The sequence below is a fragment of the Artibeus jamaicensis genome, unplaced genomic scaffold, assembly GCF_021234435.1.
Source record: "Artibeus jamaicensis isolate MK-2021 breed Jamaican fruit bat unplaced genomic scaffold, CSHL_Jam_final scaffold_537, whole genome shotgun sequence".
Taxonomy (NCBI): Eukaryota; Metazoa; Chordata; class Mammalia; order Chiroptera; family Phyllostomidae; genus Artibeus; species Artibeus jamaicensis.
Window position 1 is genome coordinate 33901846 of NW_026522047.1, and position 24057 is coordinate 33925902.

The 24057-nt window shown below is 39.8% G+C and overlaps 1 protein-coding gene across 1 annotated transcript in view; it reads left to right on the forward strand.

Moving 5' to 3' along the window:
* Positions 1 to 24057, forward strand: part of GALNTL6 (polypeptide N-acetylgalactosaminyltransferase like 6) — an 872151-nt gene that overhangs the window by 690497 nt on the left and 157597 nt on the right. Inside the window, exons 5-6 of the mRNA XM_037155041.2 lie at positions 15900 to 16085; positions 19816 to 19999. Of these exons, the coding sequence (XP_037010936.1) occupies positions 15900 to 16085; positions 19816 to 19999 (370 nt within the window). The remainder of the gene's footprint in view (positions 1 to 15899; positions 16086 to 19815; positions 20000 to 24057) is intronic.

Here is a 24057-nt window from a genome sequence, read left to right on the forward strand (position 1 = left end):
TTACTGTTTGTGGGTTTTTGTTGCTGTTTCTTATAATTTATTTTCTTTCCAGTTGAGGAAACTTTGGGTCTTCAGAAATTAGTTCCAATCCATTAAGATTAAAGGTGATCAGTAGTCTTGCTTCTGAAGAATGTCAGAATCATTTAAGGGGAACCTTGTTCCACTATTGCCCAGTTAATAGCTTCATAGTTGAATTGAAAGGGGGAATTGCGTGCCTTGAATTTTCTAGGAAGAAAAATCCAATGACTCTAAATTAGGGCAAACTAGAAACACTCATGGGGGGAAAAAAAGACGTGAACTCTAATTCTCTCTAATCAGCTGGCTGTCTGCCAGCCATGGCAACTGAGCTGCTTTAAGAAATCTCAAAAATCATAAATCCTTTACAGAAAGCTCTAAGGTTTTTTTTCAAACGTGAGTATTTTCCTATTGTCTGTATCTACAGCACTCAATGCAGAGGTTTGCAAAATGTGAAGTTTCCATCAAATTTTAAGTAGCAAATAATTGTCACCATTCATTTTGTGGTCCGATGAGTACAATATATTTCTTACCTTCTCTTTGAAGAATTTGTTTAACCTACTTAAGCATCATCTCATGAAAGGAAAAGGATTTCTAATTTATAAGATTCTTTCATATAATAAATATTTGGCTGAGATGATGTATTTTGTTCTTATTTTACATTTTATTTTGTTTTTGTCTACTCATTCTAAATAGGCAAACTCTTCAATCTGCATTGCTGATGTGTATGACTCTAAAGACATCGATTCTTTCCCAGACTTTCACAAGTGTGTCCCTTCTCTCAATGACTGGTTCACTGTCAACTTTGCTTTTAAGAAGCAAACTTAAAAGCAGGCAGAGAGAGGACCTTTGCCAAGGTGTTCTGGAAGGGCATGTTCTTATGGGATATGCACAGTCTGTTAATATGGGGAAGACTTAAATTTGCATTTAATCTAAAGAAGATATCAATGAAAAGTAGTGAAGGTTCAAAATTTTACTAAGGTAAATCCTATTTTCATATTAGTTGAATTCACATGCATCAAGACACCAAGTCATTGCAAGTTTCAGTAATTTATCAAAAAAAAAGTGAATTAGGTTCAGTTGCAGCTGTCCCCCTGAAAAGTTGTATTTTCCTTCTTTTGTGATTGGTCAACTATCAGCAATCCCCACCCCTTTTCCACAAGTACCATCTATTCCAGGCTGCTGTTAAGGTTTCCCACCACTGCTACCTATATTCCATGGAAAACAAATCACAGAACAAAGAGAGGAAAATTTAATTTCCAGGAAATGTTGCCAAATAAGTGGCAAAGTCAATGGAAGTAGCAAGGGTAAAGAGAAGTGCAAATTTCAAGACATACAGATTTAATTCAAAACATGATCAGACTAATTTGAAATTTGAGCCCATTTCTGGAACCTAACAATACAATGAACTAGTCATTCCTCCTTTACTCATTGTTATTAGCCCCTTTCAGATAGATTAGTGTTTCTTAACAAGGGGAGCAATTTTGCCCTGCAGGAGACATTTGGCAATGTCTGGAGTTAATTTTGGTTATCACAACACAGAGGTACTACTGGCATCTAGTGGGTAAAAGTCAGTGATGTGCTAAGCATCACAACAGCCCCCATAACAAAGGCTTACCAAGCACAAAATGCCAAAAACACTAAGAAACCCTGAAATAGATCATCTCAAAACTTAGCGGTTGTTTGGTCTTTAAAGCAATATTCCCCACCATTAGCACCTATTACAACACAAAGACAATGTGTTGTAATATAAAGTCTTAAGTTCTAGATATAGTTTGGGGTCAGCTGAAACTACCGGGGAGATGAGTGAGAAGAGGCGTCTCTGACATTTACAGGTTGAAGTGCAGAAGAGGAGCCCATATGGAAACTGAGAAGTGACCTAAAACATAAAATTATAGAGGCCAAGAAAAAATTTTGGAAGTGCCAAATTTCAGTGAGGCAAGGACTTGAACATGCGTGGTGGCTTTGACAACTGGAGGTCATTGTGACAGTTTCCAAACAGAGGCTGAGGTTGAAGCCAGGTCACAGTAGGAGGAAAGATAATCTTATCAATGATTTTAGAGCTGATGGAAAGTAGAACATTTTGTGTTAACTAAAGAGAAATTCAGATTTTAAAAGAATATTTTTATTAGTTTATCTCATACCAGAGACATTTGAAAATATTTATAGCTAACAAAACACCTAATAGAGGGAAAACTTGAATGCATAAGAGAGAGGTGGTAACTAATGGAACAAGGTGTCTGGAAGACAACAAGAGAAGAGGTTTTGTGTGTAGGCAAATAAGTTGGTCCCATGAGGCAGATAAACATATCTTCTAATAATGGCTAAGTTTGGGTGTTGATGCCAATCAGTTTATGCATAGGGAAAAGGTAAATTTATTCAATATTTATTGAGAGTGTAAAATATGCCAAGCACTGTGACAAGGGTATAAAAATGAGTAAAACAGGTTCCCTGACTTCAAGGAGCTCACAGTCTAGTGAGAAGCTGAAATCAATTTTAACCTCCACTGAAAACTAGGAGTCAACATTTTGATGGGTAGAGTGAAGAATAGTAACTGAATAGATGCTTGAGGAGACAAGTGAAGGTTACTCATCAAAGCAAATAGGAAGCTCTACCAGCATGAGAGAGGTGTGACTTTTGTTTCTCAGGGCCCATCTGAGACTGAACTATGTCCATTGGTTGTGGTTCCCATAAGCACAGACATTACATTTTCTTTAGCATTAACTCTGCCATCTGGGTTTAGGTGTATCATCTAAACACAGAATTATTATCTAGAGTTGAAGTCTGTCTGGCAAAGTGTGTGGAGGAAATGTGGGGCCAAGGGGGCAGATGCTGCTGCTTCAGGTGGTGACCCATGGACTTCATGCTGCATAGAAAAGGATTAGGTACCAGGAGAAAAACAATTGGGTTGGAAGAAAATGGTATGGGTGCAGAAGGTCAAGAAACAAGACAAATCAGATCATAGAAGAAGGTGGTCTGAGATTCAGACACTAGAATTATTATTCTTCTGTAATGGAGCAGATTGGAGTGAGGGCAAGACACAGATGTGGTGGCATAAGTTTAACAAATACCTGTGTTATTGAAGTCCAGGAAAGGAAGTTGTGAGATGAATTATTTAGGCAGATTTTGAAGTCATTCTGGTCCCAGCATCCTCAGTTGAGAAGAGTAATCAATAAGTTGATAAATAACAGTGAAGGAGACAAATCAAATATATAGCTGAGTGTCAAAGGCTGGTCAGTTTTTTGTAGGTTCAGTTTATGACTTGTTGTGGACTGAACATTTGGGTTATTCCAAAATTAACATGTCAAAGCCCTGACTCCCAATGTGATGATATTTGGAGGTGGAGTCTTCAGGAAGTAATTAGTTTTAGATTCATTTATAAGTGTGGGACACTGATTATGGGATTAGTGTTCACGTAAAAAGAGGAAGAGAGACCAGAGGTGTCTCTCTGCCATGTGAGCACAGAGCGAGGTGGGTGTCTGCACCCCAGAAAGAGACTCACCAGAAACAGAAATGGCCAGCACCCTAATCTCAAATATTTCAGCCTCAAGAACTATAAGAAATAAATTTGTTTATTTAAGCCACCCCAACAATGGTATTTTGTTGTAGCAGCCCGAGCTATCTAAGACAGGACTAGAAAAATAAGCACTTGACAGCAATACAAAGAATGCCTCCTTCTTGGTCCCTGAAGACATGGAATGTAAAATTATTTTATATTTCATGGAATGTAGCTGCTTCTGAGGATGTCTTCTAAGGCGATTGTGAGTTATATCCTCTGAAACAGAGGGAGAGGTTAAGGAGGTGTCTTGTAATGTTGAGCATGTAGAGATTCATGTATGACAGAGCAAGGGCTATGAGGATGAAGCTGAAACAATGGGGAAGAGGGGTGTTCAAGAGAAGAAACAAACACAGTGCATGCATTAAGTAGCTAGGGGATAGAGAGAAAGTAGATATATTTGGGCATATATGTATTGTTCAGTGACCACAGATTATATATGAATGAGAAATATGGTAGAATTGACTGGCACAGATTGTTTGGGGAGCAGAACTTGCCCAAGGGCCAGACAATGACTTGCCTGGCCTCAGAGATGTGCAGAACGGTACCGCAAGTTTACAGCGGTGACAATAAGTGCTATTCTCCGTAGAGAGCTGTTTCATTCCTTAGAGCAAGGATGAGCACCTAATTCTAGAAGGGAGACTATCTCAGACTCTTCAGTTTAACACTGACATACCTAGCTAATAAACTAGAATTAAAATCCCAGTTCTACTACTAGTTACATGATTACAGACAAGTTTCTTGTTCTCTCTAGTCCTCATTACCTTTACTAAAAATAAGGAAGATGGGGTCCTTTCCTAAGTGAAAATTTTCAGATTCATTACATTTGCTGATTGTTTTTTCAAAATATTACCACCCTAATTCAAGGCCTTATCACCTTTTATCAGTAAGACTACAGAGCATGTTGCTATGACTCACTGCTGATTCCCTGTTATCTGCTAGATAGATTCCTTATTTAACCTGGCATTCAGTGTCTGCCACAATTTGCCCTCGACTGCTTTTCAAATGAAATGCCTAATTATGGAGGCGCCCACTCTAGAAATCTCATCAGTGTTTCTCAAACTCCTGTTTCAAATCACAATGCCATTCCACACCTTAGCTCAGACGGAAGAAAAAATATGTATTTGCCTCTTAGATGTGCAAGGGGCTACTGCAGTTCAACTTTACCTCAATTAACCATCATCCTCCAAGTGCCTACTATCTGCTAGGCATTATACCAAGTACTCATAGACTAGTTGGGAAGGACTGACATATGATCCGGCAAGTACACTGTAAATGTAAACCACTCAATAATTGTTCTAAACCAATAAATGCCATATGGCAAGAGCAGTTTTACAGGGGAGGAAAGTGAGACAGACAAGAGATAAGGAATTGCTTTTGTGTTCCTTTTGAAACACTGTATTAAAGTGCAGAAATTTGACAAGTACTACTTTATATATTGGAGAAATATAATGTGTTTATTGTTTTCATCAATAAGGAAACTTGTTTTCAAAATTTTGTCCTTTGATTGTTTTATCTGGCTCGGCCTGCTTTATGTGGACTAGAGACCTAAAACCTTGGACTGGTTGCTTATTCGCTATAATTCTAAGTTTCCTAATCTGTAAAATGAAGATAAACCTTAGGGCAATCTTTCATGCTTTGGGGTTCCATGAAACACGTCTTTTGCTTGAGCTAGTTTAAGTTGTCTCTGTTCCTTGTCCAAAAAGAGAAAAGTTAATATTCAATCATGACCCTAAAGTTTATTCAAAACTCATTATCAGAGAAAACTTCCTGATGTAATCTACAGGCATCTTTCTGAAGGTGGCATTTCACGTAACATGGACAAAAGTATTTGAATTCAATTCTTCATGACTTGCCTCTATTGTCCCCGTTCAGGTTTAGCTCTGGACTTAAAGAAATAAAAAGGCACCTAGGATTTGCAATATTGGTGTCTCTTCTTGACATCTTACCAAGAGTTAACTTTTGTTCAAAATCATGGCCAGCTCCCGCCCATGCAACTCTGGTACAGAGGTCACGGGGCCTGGGTGGGACAAGCTCCAGGGGCTGCTTTGGCTTGTCCCCGGCGGTGCCTTTCACAGGCCGACCTGACAGTATCGGACCATTTGAGACATTTCATGATTCTTGCTGTGATGATTTTTAGGTAGATTTTGTGAGAATTCACCAGACTCATATGTTAAAAATTAAAACTATTGCTTGGTACAAAATGAGCTGTAGAATAATAAAGCACCAGATTTTCAAAAGAACACCCCTTGGAATTTCAAATATTATGGTAAAAATTAATGTATATAGTATTAAGTGATGTTTTAGGCATATAGATAATATATGTGTGTGTATATGTGTATATATGTTTGTACACAAACGTATATAGTATCTATGTTATATACAAATGATTTTTATAAAATATAAATCATATTATTTATTATACTATACAAATGAATTTCTTATAATTGAGAAATTCTATATAAAGAATACATAATATAATAATATATACAAATAAGTGTCTATTATACATAAAATACATATATATGCAATTCTATATGCCTGAAATATCCAAAAATATAGAGAAAAAACTAGTAAAAGGGATTAATTCTGGTAAGAAGAACAATGGGGTACTGGAGGTATGAGGTAGGATTTATTTTTCAATATATACCTTTTTGTATTAAGTAGTTTGCCAGTGTGGTGTATTACCTATCTCTAAGAAGAACAATTTGAAAATGAAAGAATAAGAAATTATAGTCTCTAAAGGAAAAAAAAAAGTGGAGTTGGAGATCACAGATTGTTTTTGGCTTCCTTCTGAGTCACATAGTTGCACAGTTTAGCATCCATTTCTAAGGTGATACCCAAGCAGGGGTTCTTGTTGTTTGGCTGGTTGGTTGACCTGTCATTTTGTTTTCTTTTTGTTTTTATAATAAGGGTGCATTTCATGACTGCTACTTCCTGCCTCTTTATTATTTCATTTCTTAAGCTTCACCTTTCTTTCTTCTTCTGTATAAATCTTAATCAATTCAAGGTCCAGGACCCACCCTTTCTGAAGAATCCTTATAGTACCTACACTGAACATCTCAGATAAGTGAACCCTGTTTTGAGGTATGAACTGTTTTCACAGCCGCAGATGCACTCTATACCCCTGCTGAGTTCGTGCACTCCCCAGCTGTGAGGTGTGTGCCTTCTCCCACTGCATCTCCCATAGTTTGCATTACGTTACTGGTCACAGGCTGGTTGTTCAAAGAGAGGCGCTGCATTTTCAGAAATGAGCTAAACCTGGTAATTTGTAGTTTTACTGATTCATTTAAATAGATTTGTATTTGTCTACTCTCCTCTTAATGAAATAAGCAGAAAGGCTTGTCTCAGAATCAGAAACAGGGACTTGGTCTAACACAGATGTTGGTAGGCAGAATTTACAGGCTGAACAACCCGTACACAGTAATGGGGAAAACACATCTCTCCTGAGATGGGAGCCTCCATGAGACACTAGCATGCTGGGCTCGTCTGTCTGCCGAGCGTAGGAAAAGTCAATGTCGTGGCCGGCTCCACTTGCAGGACACTGACTGATGGGGGCCCCCTCTGTGGAGGACTTGCATCAAGCACGAAAATCATCCCGGGACTGGGAGACACATCATTAGCAGGGAAAATATATATCTTTGCTGCAGCTCAAGGAAATGCAGACCATTCAAATGAAGATAAAGATGGCCAAACAAAAGAATTGCAGTAGAAAATATGTGGCTGGACTATCAGGAGAGGAGACACAATGCTGCCCTTTATCATTACTTGTCACATCAGTGACAGCCTATAAAATGCCTACTGCTCCGCAATTCTATTCTCGTCATTTTGTGAGACAACTCGTGCTTTGGCAGATGCTTGGCATGTTTTAGACATATGATTTATTGCCTCATTTAATCAAGACTGTGCAGAAAACAATGTTTTTGTTTTGGTATATTACAAACTGTCACTTTTCCCTTAATCTTAGTGATGAAAGTGATAGATACATATATGTATCAATGTATGGATATATGTGTGTGTACATATATAAAATCTCCAGGAAACACCATTTATTTCTCGGTAAGATATTTAAATGACTTCCATTCCTTCTTTCTGCCCAAGAAAGAAAAATGCATGCAATACTGTAGCGTATAAATGCCGTCACCCCGCATCAGGGTTTCTCTGTTTTTATTTTCGAGGCAAACAAACTGGGCTGAGGAGGCTTCAGCACTAATAAATGACCCTGCGATGCGGGTTACTGGCAATTTAAAGGCCACATCGCTTCATTTTCATTCCCATTTTGCTAATATATTTTACATTCTCTTGGGAATTTCTTCTGAAACTTGGGAGCACTCCAGCTTGACAGTGGAGAGGAACCATATACCCAGCAAGTAAGCTAAATTTCCTGAAAATAATAATACCTATTTCAGAACGACGTTTGGCACATTGATTAAGTTGAAATGAAGTGCATGTAGCAAGTGCCAGGTTGTTGTCTTACCGGGGGAGGAAAAAAATGCTTCCCAGAGTTCAGTGGTAAATAGGCAATTCATTCTGACATAACGAGGAAAAGTGATGTTAACAGCCAGAGGTCAGGGGAAGCAGAGATGGAAAAGACCTATTAGGTCATTTTCTCCATTCCCTGGAGAAGAGGGCCAAATTATATTTCATAGTGCTTGGTCCAGTTTAGCTTTCAATTACTCAGGCGAGGGGCTTTCACCACTGGAGACATTTTCCAGGACCTATATCTTTCTTCATAACCCCCCACCTTCCTGGATATATTGCAAAGCACGAGTCTTGGATAGAATTAACCCTGCAGGGACCACAAAAGTGCTCTGAGCTCACAATTAGACCCATGTGCCTCGGAACCTGTCTCCTCTTCTCTGTCAGTGAAGTCAAAATCATTTCCTCCGTGTTGACCCCTGTCCTTTCCTACTCCGGCTCCACATTCAGTTCTCACACCACATCCCTTTCCCGCTGAGTCTAAACAAGAGCTATGTCTTGGCAGAAGAGTCCCCCTGGAACAAAATTTCTGCCTGTCTCTAAAGGTAAATGATCATGGTATTTGTACAGATACCCGACTGTCTGGAATGAATGAATTAAAAGGTATGGATTTGAGAGAGAATAGCCTTAAGCAAATGAAATCGTGCCATTGGAGACAGCACAGATGGGCCTACAGGGTATTATGGGAAGGCAAATAAGTCAGGCAGAGAAAGACAAATACCATGGGATTTCCACTATATGTGGAATCTAAAGAACAATATAAAGAAACAAACAAAACAGCCACAAACTCATAGGTACAGAGAACAGACTGATGGTTGCCAAAGTGAAAGGGGTTTGGGGGACTGAGCGAAAAAGATGAGGAAGATTTTGAGAACTACAAACTGGTAGTAATAGAGTAGCCATGGGGATGTAAAGCACAACATAGGGAATACAGTCAATAATATTGTAATAACTGCGTATGGTGCCAGGGAAATACTAGAAATATTGGGGGGAACACTTCATAAAGTATGTGGTTATCTAACCATCATGCTGTAGGCCTGAAACTATTACAAAATAATGTTGAATACAAACTATAATTGAAAAACAAACAAACAACAAGAGAATGAGAAGAGATGAAGTGGAGACTGCAAGTCCAGACCACTCCTCCACAAAACACCCTGCTGAAAACTGGAGTAGGTGACTGGGGCAGACGCTGAAGGAGGGTGGGGGTCAAAGGTTTTCTGTTTCAGAAAAATTGCGCATTTGTGCTTGAAGAAAGACATCTCAGTGAAAAGCCCACAACTGAGGATGGTCCAGGGAAGAGATGGGACACCAACAGGACCCGTGCTCTTGAGCAGATGACAACAGGTGGGATCAAGTGCACAGATGAGAGGGTGGCCTGAGGAGGGGCACAGCCGGTCTGTTCCATCTTCAGGAGAGAAGGGAGAGCGTGCAGTGAGGAGAGGTGCCAGCGGTTTGGCAGGTTGGCAGTGTGAGAAGCAGCCTCAGTGCTCTCTCAGCAAAGAGGAGAATGGATGGTCTCGGCCACTCCAGATTCTTGGACTCCTGCAGCGCGTGAAGGCAGAGTTCGCAGTCTCTCTAATTACATACTGTTGTACAATGTTTTCCCTTAGACGGGCACGTACCCTGTGATGCTGTAGTTTCAGTTCTTGAAATTTCTCCTCAGGAATAATGTGGATTCAGGAAACAGTTGTCCAAATATTCATTATGTGTTCATTATTATAGTAATAACTGTAGTCCTGTAAACAACCTGAATCAAAAATAAGGCCAAATGGTGGCACATTTAAAACAGCATTTTCAGATAACAACATGGAATATGTCATGTTGATTTAAAGAACAAGTAGGCCCTAAGTATTAGCAGAAAAATTAAAGGAAAACATGAATAGTGACCTTTTTTTCAGTTCCACTGAGGTATAATTGACACGAAACTGCAAGATATTTAGAGTGTACAATGTGATGATTTGATATGCAGTAGTTCCACATTGCAAAAGGACTCTCTCCATCAGGCTGGTTAACAAACAGGTCCATCACCTCACATAGTTAGTTACCTTTGGTGGGGAGGGGCAGGCAGGCAGAAGCATCCTCCACTCTGAGCAAAATTTAATTATACAAATACAATGTTACCAACCAAAGTCACATGTTTTACATTTGATCCTGAGACCTCATTTGTCTTACAGCTGAGAGTGTGTAACTTTCACCAATTCTCCCCTATTGCCTCCCCTCCTCAGCTCCTGGCAACCACTTTTCTACTCTCTGTCTCAAAGAATTGGACATTTTTTGTAAGATTCCACATGTAAGTGAAACCATGCAGTGTTTGTCTTTCTCTGTCTGGCTTATGAAGAGTGATTGACTTTCAGTGATAAAGCTCAGCAGTTTTTTCCCCTTCTTTCCACTTTCCTAAATGTTTTGGGCCATCTATAATAGTTGTATATTATTACTATAAGCACTTTATTTCCTGTATTAAATTCACTTGTACTCAGAAGATTCTTGATAAGTACACTTGGGATAAAACTTTTTTTCCCCCTGATATATCATTGCTAACACTTATTGAGTACTTACAGTGTTCCAGGTACTCTTTTATTGTATAATCAAAGGCAAATTCTTACCCTTTCTGGCCCCCACCTTCCTCATTTGCGAGTATCATTTTCCTCATTTGTAAAATAAGAACCTAATAAATTCATATACAAATATAGTAGAATAGATATTACAAGAACTCCTGTGGACATAATCATCATTGTTATTATGTTCATGTATTACTTTGTCATATTTTGCTATTTATTCTACCGAGGGTTTTTTTCATTCAAAAAACATAAGACATACTTTCAGTACTCTTAATATTTTTTTAAATATTAAACTGAAACAATGATTTTATAGGGTCCCTTCCTTCTTATTCTTTAATAGCATTATCAAGACATGGAGCAATGCCTTGAGAGAACCGACCTTTAGCAGGTCCATTATCCTCAACGAAGGCAGACAGCCCATTTCCTACCTGCCTCCTCCAATATCACGGTACAAGAATATCATTAGAAACTCAGAGTTTTGGGTAGCCTTGGGGACAGGACCAATTCCCAGATATTTAATTTAGTTCTGATCTCATCTAAATTGGAATTTTGACACAGCATTTTTCTCACAGTAACTGTTTAGAAGAATTCTTACCAATTTATCTTTATTTATTGTGAAGCCAAGTCAAACCCCCAAAGTCTTTATGGCTGTTTCAATGCTCACTAGGGACATAATTCAGTCACTCACATCCATGCTAATTTGAGACGAAGGTTCCTATTACTCTACCCATGTACCATTCCCACCCTGTAGTCCCGTGGATGCTTTGGAGGAAGCTGAACCAAATGACCTTAGCATGTAAATGTGAATTACACTAACATCTTTCCAAAATGAAAAAAAAAAAACCCCACAGAATTGAAAGTACTTTCAAAAGGCCATAGATTTTATTGCCTTCATTTGATATCTGTGCTGTTCTATGGCATTTTAGAGCTCATTTGTATTTGTTTTTGGTTTTTGCTCTGCCTAAATTTTGTGCTTTTCTTTTTAATGCTAAAGATCAATTTATCCCTTTCTCAAGCATTCCGGCTTTTTTCCCCTTCACTTTGAGTTTTAAAAAATGGTTCAATGTACTTATGAATCCCTTAATTTCAGAGGTAGATTTCCTGTATCTTCCAGTTTGTCCCATTCAGCATTTGGTTTCACTGGGAGGCTGTGATTTCACCTCATTAACAGCCCCACAAGTGTGGCTCGCAATTACTCTGCAATTATTTTGCCCAGAGTTTTCATTTATCCTGATTTTTTTCTTAAGAAAACAAGTTACAGAAAATTTATTATTTTTATAGGGAAAACTCACTCAATTCTAATTTCTAGAGACGGTCATTAAGAGTCAAACTTGCTCATCAAATGCTACTTATCCAAGTATAAATGTGTGAGCATGTACAGTAAACTCAATAATTAATGGTAGTATTAAGGACAGAATATGAATCAGTGTAAAAATCACATAACAGGGTGTTCAGCAAAATACTCTAGGAAGCTATTGAATTACTCATAGAATCATGAAATTTATACATGGGACTTTTACCATTAAAACTTCAGAGGGTAAAAGTATAAATATGTTAGTTCTTTCGACCTTTTTTATTTATAAAAAATGTATCTTTATTCTTACATGTTTAAGCTTCAGTCACTTCAAAGTACTCTCCATCTGATGCCATACACCTATTGAGACATTTTTTCTACTGCTCGAAACTGTTTTTAAACTGATTGATTCTGATGCTTTTTAGTGCTTCTGCCATTTTTTGTTTCACCTCTTTCACATTAGCAAAACTTTTCCCTTTGAGACTTTTTTCCTCTAGCAAAAGAAAAAACAAGTTGCTTGGTGCGAGATCGAGTGAATAGGGAGGGTTGGGCATGAGGGTCCTGCTCTTTTTTTGGTCGAAAACTGCTGAACACTCAGTGCACTGTGGACAGGTGTGTTTGGAAATCACCCATCATGAAATGAGCAAACGCTTTGAAAGTCTTCAAAAAAAAATTCACTGAGGCCAAATGCAGCCTCTCACAACACTGCCAGCTGGTACACTGATACAGATGGGTTCCTAGAACACTCACCTAGTCAGAGAAGCCTGTCCTACAAGGGGCCCACCCTCCAGAAGATAATTTATATTTTATGTACCCCATATCTCAAGATAGAGTATCTTATGCAATGTACATTTTTTACACACTTAGAAATGAAGGGAACTATAGAAGTTAAGGACTGAGTTTTCTTGGAAGAGTGAAAGAAGATAATTAAAAATATATTGGTAAATGTGGAGGGAATAATTAATTCATTAAGGTAATTAATTACAAAGTGCCATTTGGTTCCCTGATATAATTTATGATGAAGAAGGAAGGCTAAGTGTGGACAGAGGCCAGACGGCTGGTCACCGGGTGCAGACCGCAGGCCACACCCCTGAGGTTACAGGAGGCGAGGCTTGCAGAGCGGAGTTGGCGCGGACATGCGCAAACCAGATGTTACCCACTCTGCTTGTCATCGCGGGGCCCATTCGGACTGGAAAGTACGGTGTTCTCGATTCCTCTGCTTTGCAGTGAGGCAAAAAGAAACAAGTTCTGGAGGGGCTTTTCCTATGCAGTGTTAGTGCTGAAACTTTGGTATTTGTGCTATTTTCCCGCTTTGAAAGCTGCTCTTCTATATTAAAACTATTTGTCATTGCCAGTACTCAGACTTTCCTTTCTCTATACAAAATCTGGTGTTTAGTGAATTAGAAAGAGTGACTTTGGGAAATTTTTTTTTGTAGTTCTCAAGGCACTTACTAGAGTTGTTTTTTTTTTCCACATTCAACCAAAATGCACATTTTACAGAGGGTTCACAGGAACTTCAGAACTGATGACACCACTGTAGGAATGTAAATGGTACAGCTAATGTGGAAAACAGTACCAGGGTTCCTAAAAAAAATAAAAATACAATTACCATATGATCTCGCAATTCCACTGCTGGGCACATATAGCTAAAGAATATATGCAAGAGAATTGAAGGTGGAGTCTCGGAGGGATATTTGTGTATGAATGTTCCTCACAGCATGATTCACAACGGCCAAAAGGTAGCAACATCCTGAATGCCCACTAACGATGAATGGATCATCAAAATGTGGTCTATACATACAGTGGAATATATCGTTAAGCCTTAAAAAGCAAGGAAATTCTGATGCACATGACACCATGTTATAAGCCAATCACAAAAAGACAAGTAAGGTATGATTCTACTTAGAAAATATTAAGTTCTCATTCTATAGTTTTCTTTTTTTTGAGTTTTTTTAAACATTTTCTTTATTTTTATTTTTTTATTTTATTGATTATGCCATTACATTTGTTCTATTCCCCCCCTCCATTCTATAAACAGAATAATTGCAAACTATAAATTATATTCAGGTTATTTTCATTTATTCACAGATGCCTTCTCATGATGACTTAAAAATCATAAAATGCTTGGAAAAATGTTATATATCTTAGAAATGAATCTAAAACTTGTTCACAGAAAAGAAACGCACGGTGTTTTTGATGAACACCATCTCCACCATGCCCAGCAGCTCCCTTGTGTGAGCATCTAATTTGGTAATTAGACTGATGACCCCTGTCTTCACTGGGAGTTATGGGTAATTAGATGTTACAACTGAACTACTAGGAGAAAGGGGACCCCTCAAAAGGGCAGTCAGCTAGGTCATTATTCTGAAGCAAAGCAACCCAATTATTGTTACCATGAAGTTCAAACTAGAGGAATTGATCTGAACATTCCACGGGCTCTGTTTGGAGTCAGTCCCCTTGTGCATATGCTCTTTGATAAAATAAAAATATGCACAATCAGAAAATGTGCATAGAGGGAAAGGAAGGTGGACATAGACCCCACGGAATGCCAGAGACTTACCTAAAAACTAAAACATGTGGAAGTCTAATCCAAAGTTGGAATGACCTCTCCCAGGTGACTGAGCCCCTCGATGCTCAACTTAGAACACCTGGGAAGGGACTGTCACCTGGGGCCGCTTCCTCTTAGGCAGCTCCAGGGAATTTCTCCTCCTCTCCCCTTCCTCCTCCTATTCCCCCAAGAAAGGCCCCATCCATCCTTAGGGTTCAGGAAGGAAGAAGCAATGTGCCCAGACCGTCAAAGGAGTACGTAGTAGTACCTTTGAAAAAGGAACAATGAGGATTTAAAGAACTCTTAATGGGTTCAACAAATGTTTGTGATCTATTTTCAGTCCCCAATGACTGTCAAGACACTGTTTTCATGATACAATGCGTTCTGCAGTCCCAACAACTGATCTTACAAACTTATAAAATGACACTGGTTTGTTCATTGGTGATACAGAGGATTCCAGTGCCTGAATAAATGACAGTGATGAGATGATGAAGGTTTCTTAGACATTTATTACTGTGGGTGGTCCTGACGGAATGCAGGCCGTCCAAGGCAGGCACGCACAGAGCTCTTCATCACTCATCCCTGTCACTGACTTTGAGCAACTGGATGGCAGGTCTCGGCTTTGTTTTCCTTATGAGATAGTAGAGCTGCAGGCATCTTCACGGGTGGTGCTGTGTTGTGTAGCCCTCTGGAATCTTTCTTTGTAGCTTACGCAGGGGCATAATAGGGGAGAAGCAAGCCAAAGGGAGAGCGCCAGAGGTGGGCCTTCTAGTTACCTATTTGAGACAGGTACACAGCTGCCCGTCTCAAAGCCGAGAGAGGCAAGGAAGGATAAGCTAGAGGAATACTACTATAGAGCCATATGTGTTTGTTTATTGTTGGTCAAAACCTTTTTTCTTTAAATCTGCAATAAATACAAGATGATGATTATCAAAATCTCACCCAAAAAATGGAAAATTTATTATTTTTCAGGCTGAGCATTCAAAGGCATTCCTCATTCTGGAAATGCAATTTCTCTTCAAAAGTACAAATGACTAGGCAAAGGCTTTGCTGGAAAGAGCCCTCTGTTGAAAGGAGCCCATAAGCTGTAATGTTCATCTCACTGGAATCTGCAGGGGCTGGGGGTGGGGGGTTGCGATGTCATGGTGTCCTTTTTGCCAGTGCTGGCCAGGGTCCAGCACAGTGGCCGCTGGCCAGTGTGTCAGCGTCCACCACAGTGTTCAACAGGCAGTGTGTGTGGTTTGTGGAGCATTTTGGCAACTAAAATACAAAACCCTCTCAGCATAAAATCTTAGCATCTCCTTTCAAAATGAAGAGGAAAAAAAATGGACACAAGCTCCGACTCACTGTTCACACACCCTCCGTGCATAATAACACCCCCTGTGAGTGATTCTGCTACAAGTAACGTTTCGTGTTCTCTCTGTGTATTCTCCACTTCCTTCCTAGAACACTTGAAGGATAAGTTAGAGGAATACATGGCCCGCTTTTCCAAAGTAAGGATTGTTCGCACCAAGAAAAGGGAAGGGCTCATCCGGACCCGACTCTTGGGGGCTTCGATGGCGAGGGGAGAAGTCCTGACGTTCCTGGACTCCCACTGCGAGGTCAACGTGAACTGGCTGCCCCCGCTCCTCAGTGAGTACAGACTCCGCAGCAGCCTCCTGGGATCGGCAGGGCGCGGGATTTGCCTTCTTTCCCAGGGACTCTGTGGTTTGCTTCTACTTAGTTTGCAACCAACACAGGCTAGAGACCACCGCCCCCACTTCAATTTGTACTATGGGAACCTTGAATTTTGCCTTAACCCCTGCTGAGGACAAATAGGTAATTAGAAAACTGCATTAAAGTTGACATTTGTAGATAATACCATCTGCGATCTATCCTAAGGTCTGAAAAGGTTTCATTTATCTTAGATGTGCTCTTTGATTGCAGCTGTATCCACTGGGTAAATGCTAAAAGGAAAAGGTATTCAAAAAAAATACAGTAAGATTAAAATTCACACACAGAGAAAAAAATTCACCCACACACAGTTTAGCGTTTATTACAGGATTATAGGAGGAAAAAAATATTCAGCACCAGAACATGGTCGGATTGTAAGTGACATTTTTCTAGGACTTACGACTCCAGCACGTCCCACTCCTGGCACCAGCCTGGGTCCCTACATACATAATGCCCCGTATCAGAGCAGTCCCTCCGACACTCAGGGCTGCCATCCGGATGATACCTCTTGACTGCTCACCAATGACACAAGGAGGAAAAGAGACTCTCTCTGTCACATCGCACTTGAACCATTACGAATGAGAGAGAAAAAAAACTAGAAGTCCTTCAAGGTAGGAAACAAATGTGTGGCTCAGTTTGAGCTTGACTGTGTTTTTAAATTTCACAGTGAAGTCAGATATGAAATCCAGTAGCAGATAGGAAACAAATTGTAAGCCTGAAAAAAAATATATGTTTCTAAAAATTCCCACCAGGCACATATTGTACTCCTTCCTATTTTTCCAGATTTCACTAATTCAACTTTTATTGTGAGTATATCCCTGACTTCGGAGGTAAAACCGGTAAGAACTGCCTTCACAATCAGAAACAATGATTTGCTGTGGGCTACTGGGCAGGATTTCAGCTAGAACCAGCAAAGAGCCATTAGTAAGAGACGCAGGAGAAAAAACCCAATGAAACTATACAGGAGCAAGAGTAGGCAACAACCCGCTACCGCCCCAACCGCATCGCCCACCCGACCCACACACTCCTACACTGACGACCGACTGCCCAGCCATCCTAATTGCGGGGAACGTCTCTGTACACCCGCAGCCACAGGCTCCTCTGAGCTTTTCATTAAAAATGCCTTGTCCGAGGACAGAGCAATTTAGAGTTTCATCAGCAACAGTGAGATGCCCCAAACTGAATCTGATCCATATGGTGTTGAATACTCCAGTCAGCCAAGGACCTAACTTATTTATGAATCAGAGAAATCCCTAAACGTCGGTTACCAAGCTTCTCATTGTTTGTATGAATCTAACAAGAAAAAAAAAGAAGGGAAAAAAGGAAAAGGAAAAAAAACCCCACTTTTTCTCATTAAAGCATTTCATTTCCTGTAGGCCTGATGGATAAGAAATGATTCCAGTTCAGGATCACTATCTTTTTTTATTTTCCTTTATCAGTGCCCTGACACATCCTCCAAAATGAAAAACCAGGCGGAGTCACACGGATCTTTGGTTCATTTTTCACCTTGGGATTATACCTGAATTTCAATTTCCCATTAAGAGTCCGTTTGTTTGATCCCTGGAAATTGAAATGTAGGCATAAGTCTTAGATGAAAAATTAGTCATGCTGCTTTCACTCTAAGCTAGTGCAGCTGGATGAGGACTGAAAGGAAATTTGAAGGGAAGGTTGACAGTTAATTTAACAGACTCATTCTCTTTGGGTCACCTTGGGACTCCTTGCTGGTCAAGGAACTTGTAAATCAACCTGATTCTGAATTTGACTGAAGAAAGTCACTGAAACCTTAATACTAACACACCTGCAGCAGTGTTAGAAGAAATATTTTGGACACACAAGTCATAGTCTCCTCTGTCAAAGCCACATGGGGGGGGGGGCACCATTCAGATAAAGATTCAAGTTCATGATAAGACTCCCTCAGGTGCAAATGGGTACTTACAGAGCCCTTGGTGAAGATTAACTTATAGTGCTGGGGGGTCCCCTCTGTCTTCCAATTGGCTAAAATAAGATGAAGGTGACCCCCAGGCTCCCTGAGACTATGCTATCTAAAACTGTGACCCTTTCCTCATGTCAGCATTCCACATTCCCCTTACCCTGTGTTATTTCCTTTCCATCACATTTGTCACCTTCTAGAACACAATATAACTTAGTTATTTATTATGTATATTGTTTTCTTTGTTCCACTCCAGAAGACATGGATTTTTGTGGTTGTTATTGACTGCAATAGTCTCAAAACCTAGAAAAGTGACAGACAAATAATTTCTATTTAATAAATAGTTGTCAAGTTTGAAGGAATGAATGAATGAACAGACGAACAAATGAATAAGTGAAAAGTCAGACAGATGTGGAGGGGAGATCTTCCAAAGGATTCTGTGGTTTCTGCACCCTGGCTTATCAGTGCCAGCAAAAGAATGATCCTGAAAGAGCCAGCCCTCATTAATTCTACACAGTATGGTTTTTTAAAAGATATTTAAGTGTGTTTTATTCCACATGCCACATCAGGTCTTCCATATAACCACAGAGCAGATGGTCAAACTTAAAAGTTCTGCCCGTCAGATAGAATTAGTTTGTTATAATAAATCTTGATTAAATCACATTCTTGGGAAGAAAATACTTTACATGTAGCTGTATTAGGTGAGCAGAGTAAGCGAACACCAGCTCCCTGTACCAGCTGTTAATGTCTCGTGATACTAAAATCTACGTGGAAAAGAAAGGAGCTGGAACTCAGGAAGATGTGACCTTTCTGCTGCATGAGAAGCATGAGGGCAAACAGGAAAGACCCCGGTGTTCAGGGTGGGAGGGCTAAGCTGCAGCTGCAGCGTGGTTCTTGCTCTCAAACGATAAGTGACCTCTGACAAGTTATTTAACTTCTCTGAGGTCAGCTCCCTCCTATACATAAATTGGAAATGATAGTAATAGCCACTTTACAGCATTGCTAAGGAGGATTAGAAATAGCATAAGCACAAATCCCTTAATAGATGTTCAAGAATGTCATAGTAGCAGGAATAGTAGCAGTAGTATCAGGCCATCTAAAATATTTTTGGATATGATGAGAGAAGATGAAAATGTATAGCTTTGATAAACAGAGTCTATATGAAAAAAATAAAAGAAAAACACTTGCAAGATAGGGCTTGGCAAAATCTCTGTAAGCCTGAGAGCAAAGAATTGTGTATGTGAACTGTCAGCGTTTTAGGGGCAATAGCCACTGTAAGATTAGATCCTGAAAAAGCCATCAAGTTAAATATTTACATTTTGGAACCTCCAGAAAGCAGGCCAATATTTTCTCAGCAGGCTGTAGCCTTATGCTTGGAAGAACACAAGTTTCTGTTTCTATCCCACACACGCTGGATGCACCATAGAATGACAGATTGGGGACAGGTCAGAGCAGAAATGTGACAGAGGTAAAGCTAAATGGACTTTCTGCAAGTCTCCCTGGGACACAGCTTCCTCAAAAAGAAAAAAAAAAAAACGACACACCAGTATTGCCTAGTCGCTGTCCCATCACAGGGAGTCCAGGGTTCAAATGGACTGCGTTCAAACCCGGCTGCAAGCATGAAGCATCAGGAGGGATCCATAGGCTTCTCTTTGCTGAAAAAATGATAGATGACCCAGGCAGGTGTGTCATTTCCTATTTTGTGCTTTCATTTTTCAGACCAAATTGCACTAAACCACAAAACCATCGTGTGCCCCATGATCGATGTCATTGACCACAATCACTTTGGGTATGAGGCGCAAGCTGGGGACGCCATGCGAGGCGCCTTCGACTGGGAAATGTACTACAAAAGAATCCCCATCCCTCCAGAGCTCCAGAGGGCAGATCCCAGCGACCCTTTTGAGTGAGTAGCAGCTGAGGGAGGGGCCCAGGGAGAGAGGGCAGGGAACTCATGGCAGGGAACTCATGGGACCCATGAGAAAAATGATCTCTGATAAAATGGGATGAAACAGGTGGCAACCAGTGCAAAGCCTTGGAGAACGGGCAGACCTACACGCTATAGAAAAATTACAGGCAGTCCTAGGTGCATGGGTGACTCTTCTCGACCTTTGCTGAGCGTGAGAGAGTGTGCAGATGTGAATATCAGGGAAATGTAGGGTTAACGGAAAATGCATGGCAAAGGAATGCATAGTTTCCTTTTGATATGCTCTTAGTTTTCTTCATAAGTTCAGTTCTCTCTATTCTTTTTATTTTTCCCTAGAGGATTGTTTAAATTAACTACTTCACTCTTCTTTGGGGGGGATATGATGTAAAATACAAAATAGTATTTTATACTATTTAAGCCTATGTTCTCACCCTGTTGGGAATTGCTCTTTTATAAGAAAAGCAGTGCTTCTGAATAGGTGATCTCCTAACTTACTGTGGGGAAATCAATCAAATTGATGTATCCAGAGTAAATAGTCTTTGATAACCCTGCCACTGATTTAAGTCTCACATAGATAAGAATTTACAATAATCTATTGATTTCTATAAAGCTGAATTCTTCCTTTTTTTAGTAAAAAATTCATGCATATCAAGAAAAAGAGAACAGCACAACACAGAGCTTATTTTGATAAACTATTAGAACCATTAATGGTAAATAATACATTTTTCCAAAAGCTAGCCTGCAGATTGCCCAAGGCATACTGTTATTTCATCCTTATTACTACACCTTTTGATCTCATTAAAACATTTATAATTTTACTACTATTGACCTATTATTCTCAGTGCAGGAAAAATGTGACCAAGGCTTTGCACACTCTCTAAGAGTCCGTTTTATAGCATTACAATCAGTAGTGTCTTTTCATTAATAATATTGGCCATGAAGGTTTTCAGTAGAGATGCTCCCAGGTACGATACCACTTCTGCAACAGTAATACTTTAAATTGCAACTATCATTTGACAAACACCAGGAAAATATTTTCTAGTCTCTCAGAAGATAAACTGTTCGGAAAGCAAAGGGGATTTCAGAAGATGTTAGCCTGAAAAAAAGGGATAGAAGTCATCTTTTATAAAAATAATATGAAGTATTCTCTTTAAGCAAAATGCCTGAGGTTAGGTCTCTTCAGACTCTCAAACTGCTGGAGAGTTTTTGAGAAGAAATAGGAAGGCCCTTTGTTACTTTTCCAAATGCTCTGGCCAAGACTTCAAGGATATTTGAAACTATTATAAAAGTTTAGTGATCTAAGTGGAGGAGTTTCTATTAAACACTCAAAACCAGCCCAGCAGAGAGATACTCTTCAGGCTATCTTCCTGGGAAAGGGGCTGATGGGAGGATTTAGAGCCAAACTGGGGGAAGATACAAAAGGTCCTTAAATACAGCGGAACAGTAATTGGGTGGCAGTGGACAGAATAGCCTGTCTAGTTGTTACTTTCTGAGGTTGCTATGGGTTAAGGGCTCAAATTCATCCAGGATGGCTTTTCAAATACTGCAGCGGGACTGAGTTGCAATGTCCTTCTAAGAGGAGCTCCTCCCTTCTGCAAAAGAGTTCAGAGAATGCTCAAGGAGATTTCCAATGGTGAACATTTTAAAAGCATTCTCAGTCCCTGCACTGACAGTTGGAATGTTTGTCGGGCAGACCCTGGTTGTGGCTATCACAACATCAGGCACCTTGCTGCGGCAGAGGCTGGCAGAATCGGTACTTCTCAGAATTAAATTACCTCTTGTTCCTGCCACCTACTTAGGTGGTTGCTGTCCTCTCCAGAACTGCATTCGGCTTTGAATCCAACTGCCTTTCTGTTTTAAGTCCCTTTGATTCCTATGAATGTGGACACTTTAGCCTTTTATAATAAATGTAGCTTCCAGGAGGTGTCCACTTTGATGTTCAAGACTGTTTTTGCCTGCCTGATAATAAAATAATGGTTACCCAAACACCTCTGAGGGATATATAAGCAATTCCATTATCAGCAGTCACCTGCATGTGCTCATAAACAGATACGCTTTAGGCTAAAATTTGCTTCTCTCGATGTAAAGCTTTAAGATTCACAGAAGGAATGCGGTCTATCTATTTATCTCTCACAGCATTTAATGTTTCAAGTGGCTGCTTCAAAGGATATACAAGTTTTCTCTGGGAGGAGGGGGAGAAGCGGTGAAAATGATAGGAACAAAGGAACCCAAGAGTAATACAGAAATGAACGGCAAACCCTGGGACTTTTCATGCAATTGTGCAAACATTACCCCTTGGTAGCAAGTTGGTCAGATGGCCTAAGTGACAAGACCTGCATTCTCTCATTAATTCCGCTGTTATTTGAGGTTTTCAGTGACTGTAACTATTGACTACGGCTGTGTTTTTCACCCTGCAAAGCCCGTGAAATTAGTGGGGCACAGACAGTATTTCATTACTGAGGTGAAAGTTTCAGAGTATTATACTATTATGTAAGGATAAGTATTACTTCTCAAATAGTTGATTTCATTTACAATGCATAAATGATCCTGGGTCACGATATAAACTGTACTTTTTATTATAGCTCATTAACAGAGCTCAAAGTCTACTAAATTCGTAACTGAGAATCAAAACCTTCATTGCTCTGACTAGAAAGAAAAAGGAAGGCTCATAGATGCCTTTGAACAGGAGAAAAGAATGACTTTTATCTGCAAAGGGCTCTTTCAGACAGACTGCACCCAGAAAATGGGAGAAAACTCGATATTCATAGTTCAAGTTGTTATGTGGCAGACACAATTCTGATTGAATTGGGTGCATTGGATAACGATTGTCTTTTTTAAAAAATAAAATATTCTCCTTCTCTGATGGCTTATTTTACAGGGTAATGCTTTTAGGAAACTCTTGTTATTCATGGTTTTTAGAAGACTTATTCCTGGTTTGTCTCTCAATCGGACACTTAGAAATGCAAGCTTTTTCTGTATGACAAAACCTACTCTGTTCCTCCAGTTGTGATGACACAGGGGAAGATGTTTATTTGCATCTGACCACTAACTTCTCCAACAGTATCTTGGTACCTAAAAGTTTAGAGGGGACCAGAAGAAGTTACTTTGTCCAACTTCCCTTTAGTGGAAGCAGGCACCAGACAATGTCTGAGAGATGACCAGCATCTTCTTAAATTCATCAGGATGTAACATTTGCTACCTCCAAAGACAGCGTGTGCCATTAGGCTAACTGACAGAGAAACCCTTTTCTCTTGTATTAAGAAAAATTTGTCTCCTCAATCTCAAATATTCCTATTTGAGACATGGGAAAGTCTAATTCCTCTTTGATGATAAAGCTGTCAAAAATTTGAAAATGGCTACTATGCCTACCCCTCCCAAGAAGGGGGGAAAACAGAAACACTACCTCCTCTCAAGCGAAGGACCTCGAGTTGTATCCCCAGGTCCTCCAGAACCCGGAGAAAGAGCATGCGCTTTGATGTCATCGTTCAGCCAATGTAAACTCTCTTGACTACTGCACTCTTCATCCTTGTTTGCTCAACTCATTTACAGGGGTAGTGTGAAATAGTCCATCCAGTATATCCAGTACTCAGGCCTTAATATAAGAGTCTGTCAACCATCAAAATAAAGTTAATTTCTAGGGAATTTGTACTTGTTGCTAGCGATCATGCTTCCTTTTGCTAGGTAGTCAATTCAGCAGCCCATCCAATTTCGCAGGCTCGCCGTGTTTTTCAGAATTCACCCCATCCTGTCTTTGAATTGTAGAGAAATTACCTTTATTTTGTCACACTCTCCCTCAGACAGATCTTCACAATTACTTGGGACTTCTAAATCTGAGAGTTTTGATCATCACGGACAGAATTTGTACACACACCATAAGTGAGGACAGACATTCTCTGTTTCCCATTTCTGTGCAGCACCAACCGATTTCCAGAATTTTAGACATAAGTATTTCCACCCATGGGGGCATGGACCTCAGAGGCCACAAATGCCCATTTATTTTCCCAGAAACTCGTGTCCCCACACACATCCGTTTGGAT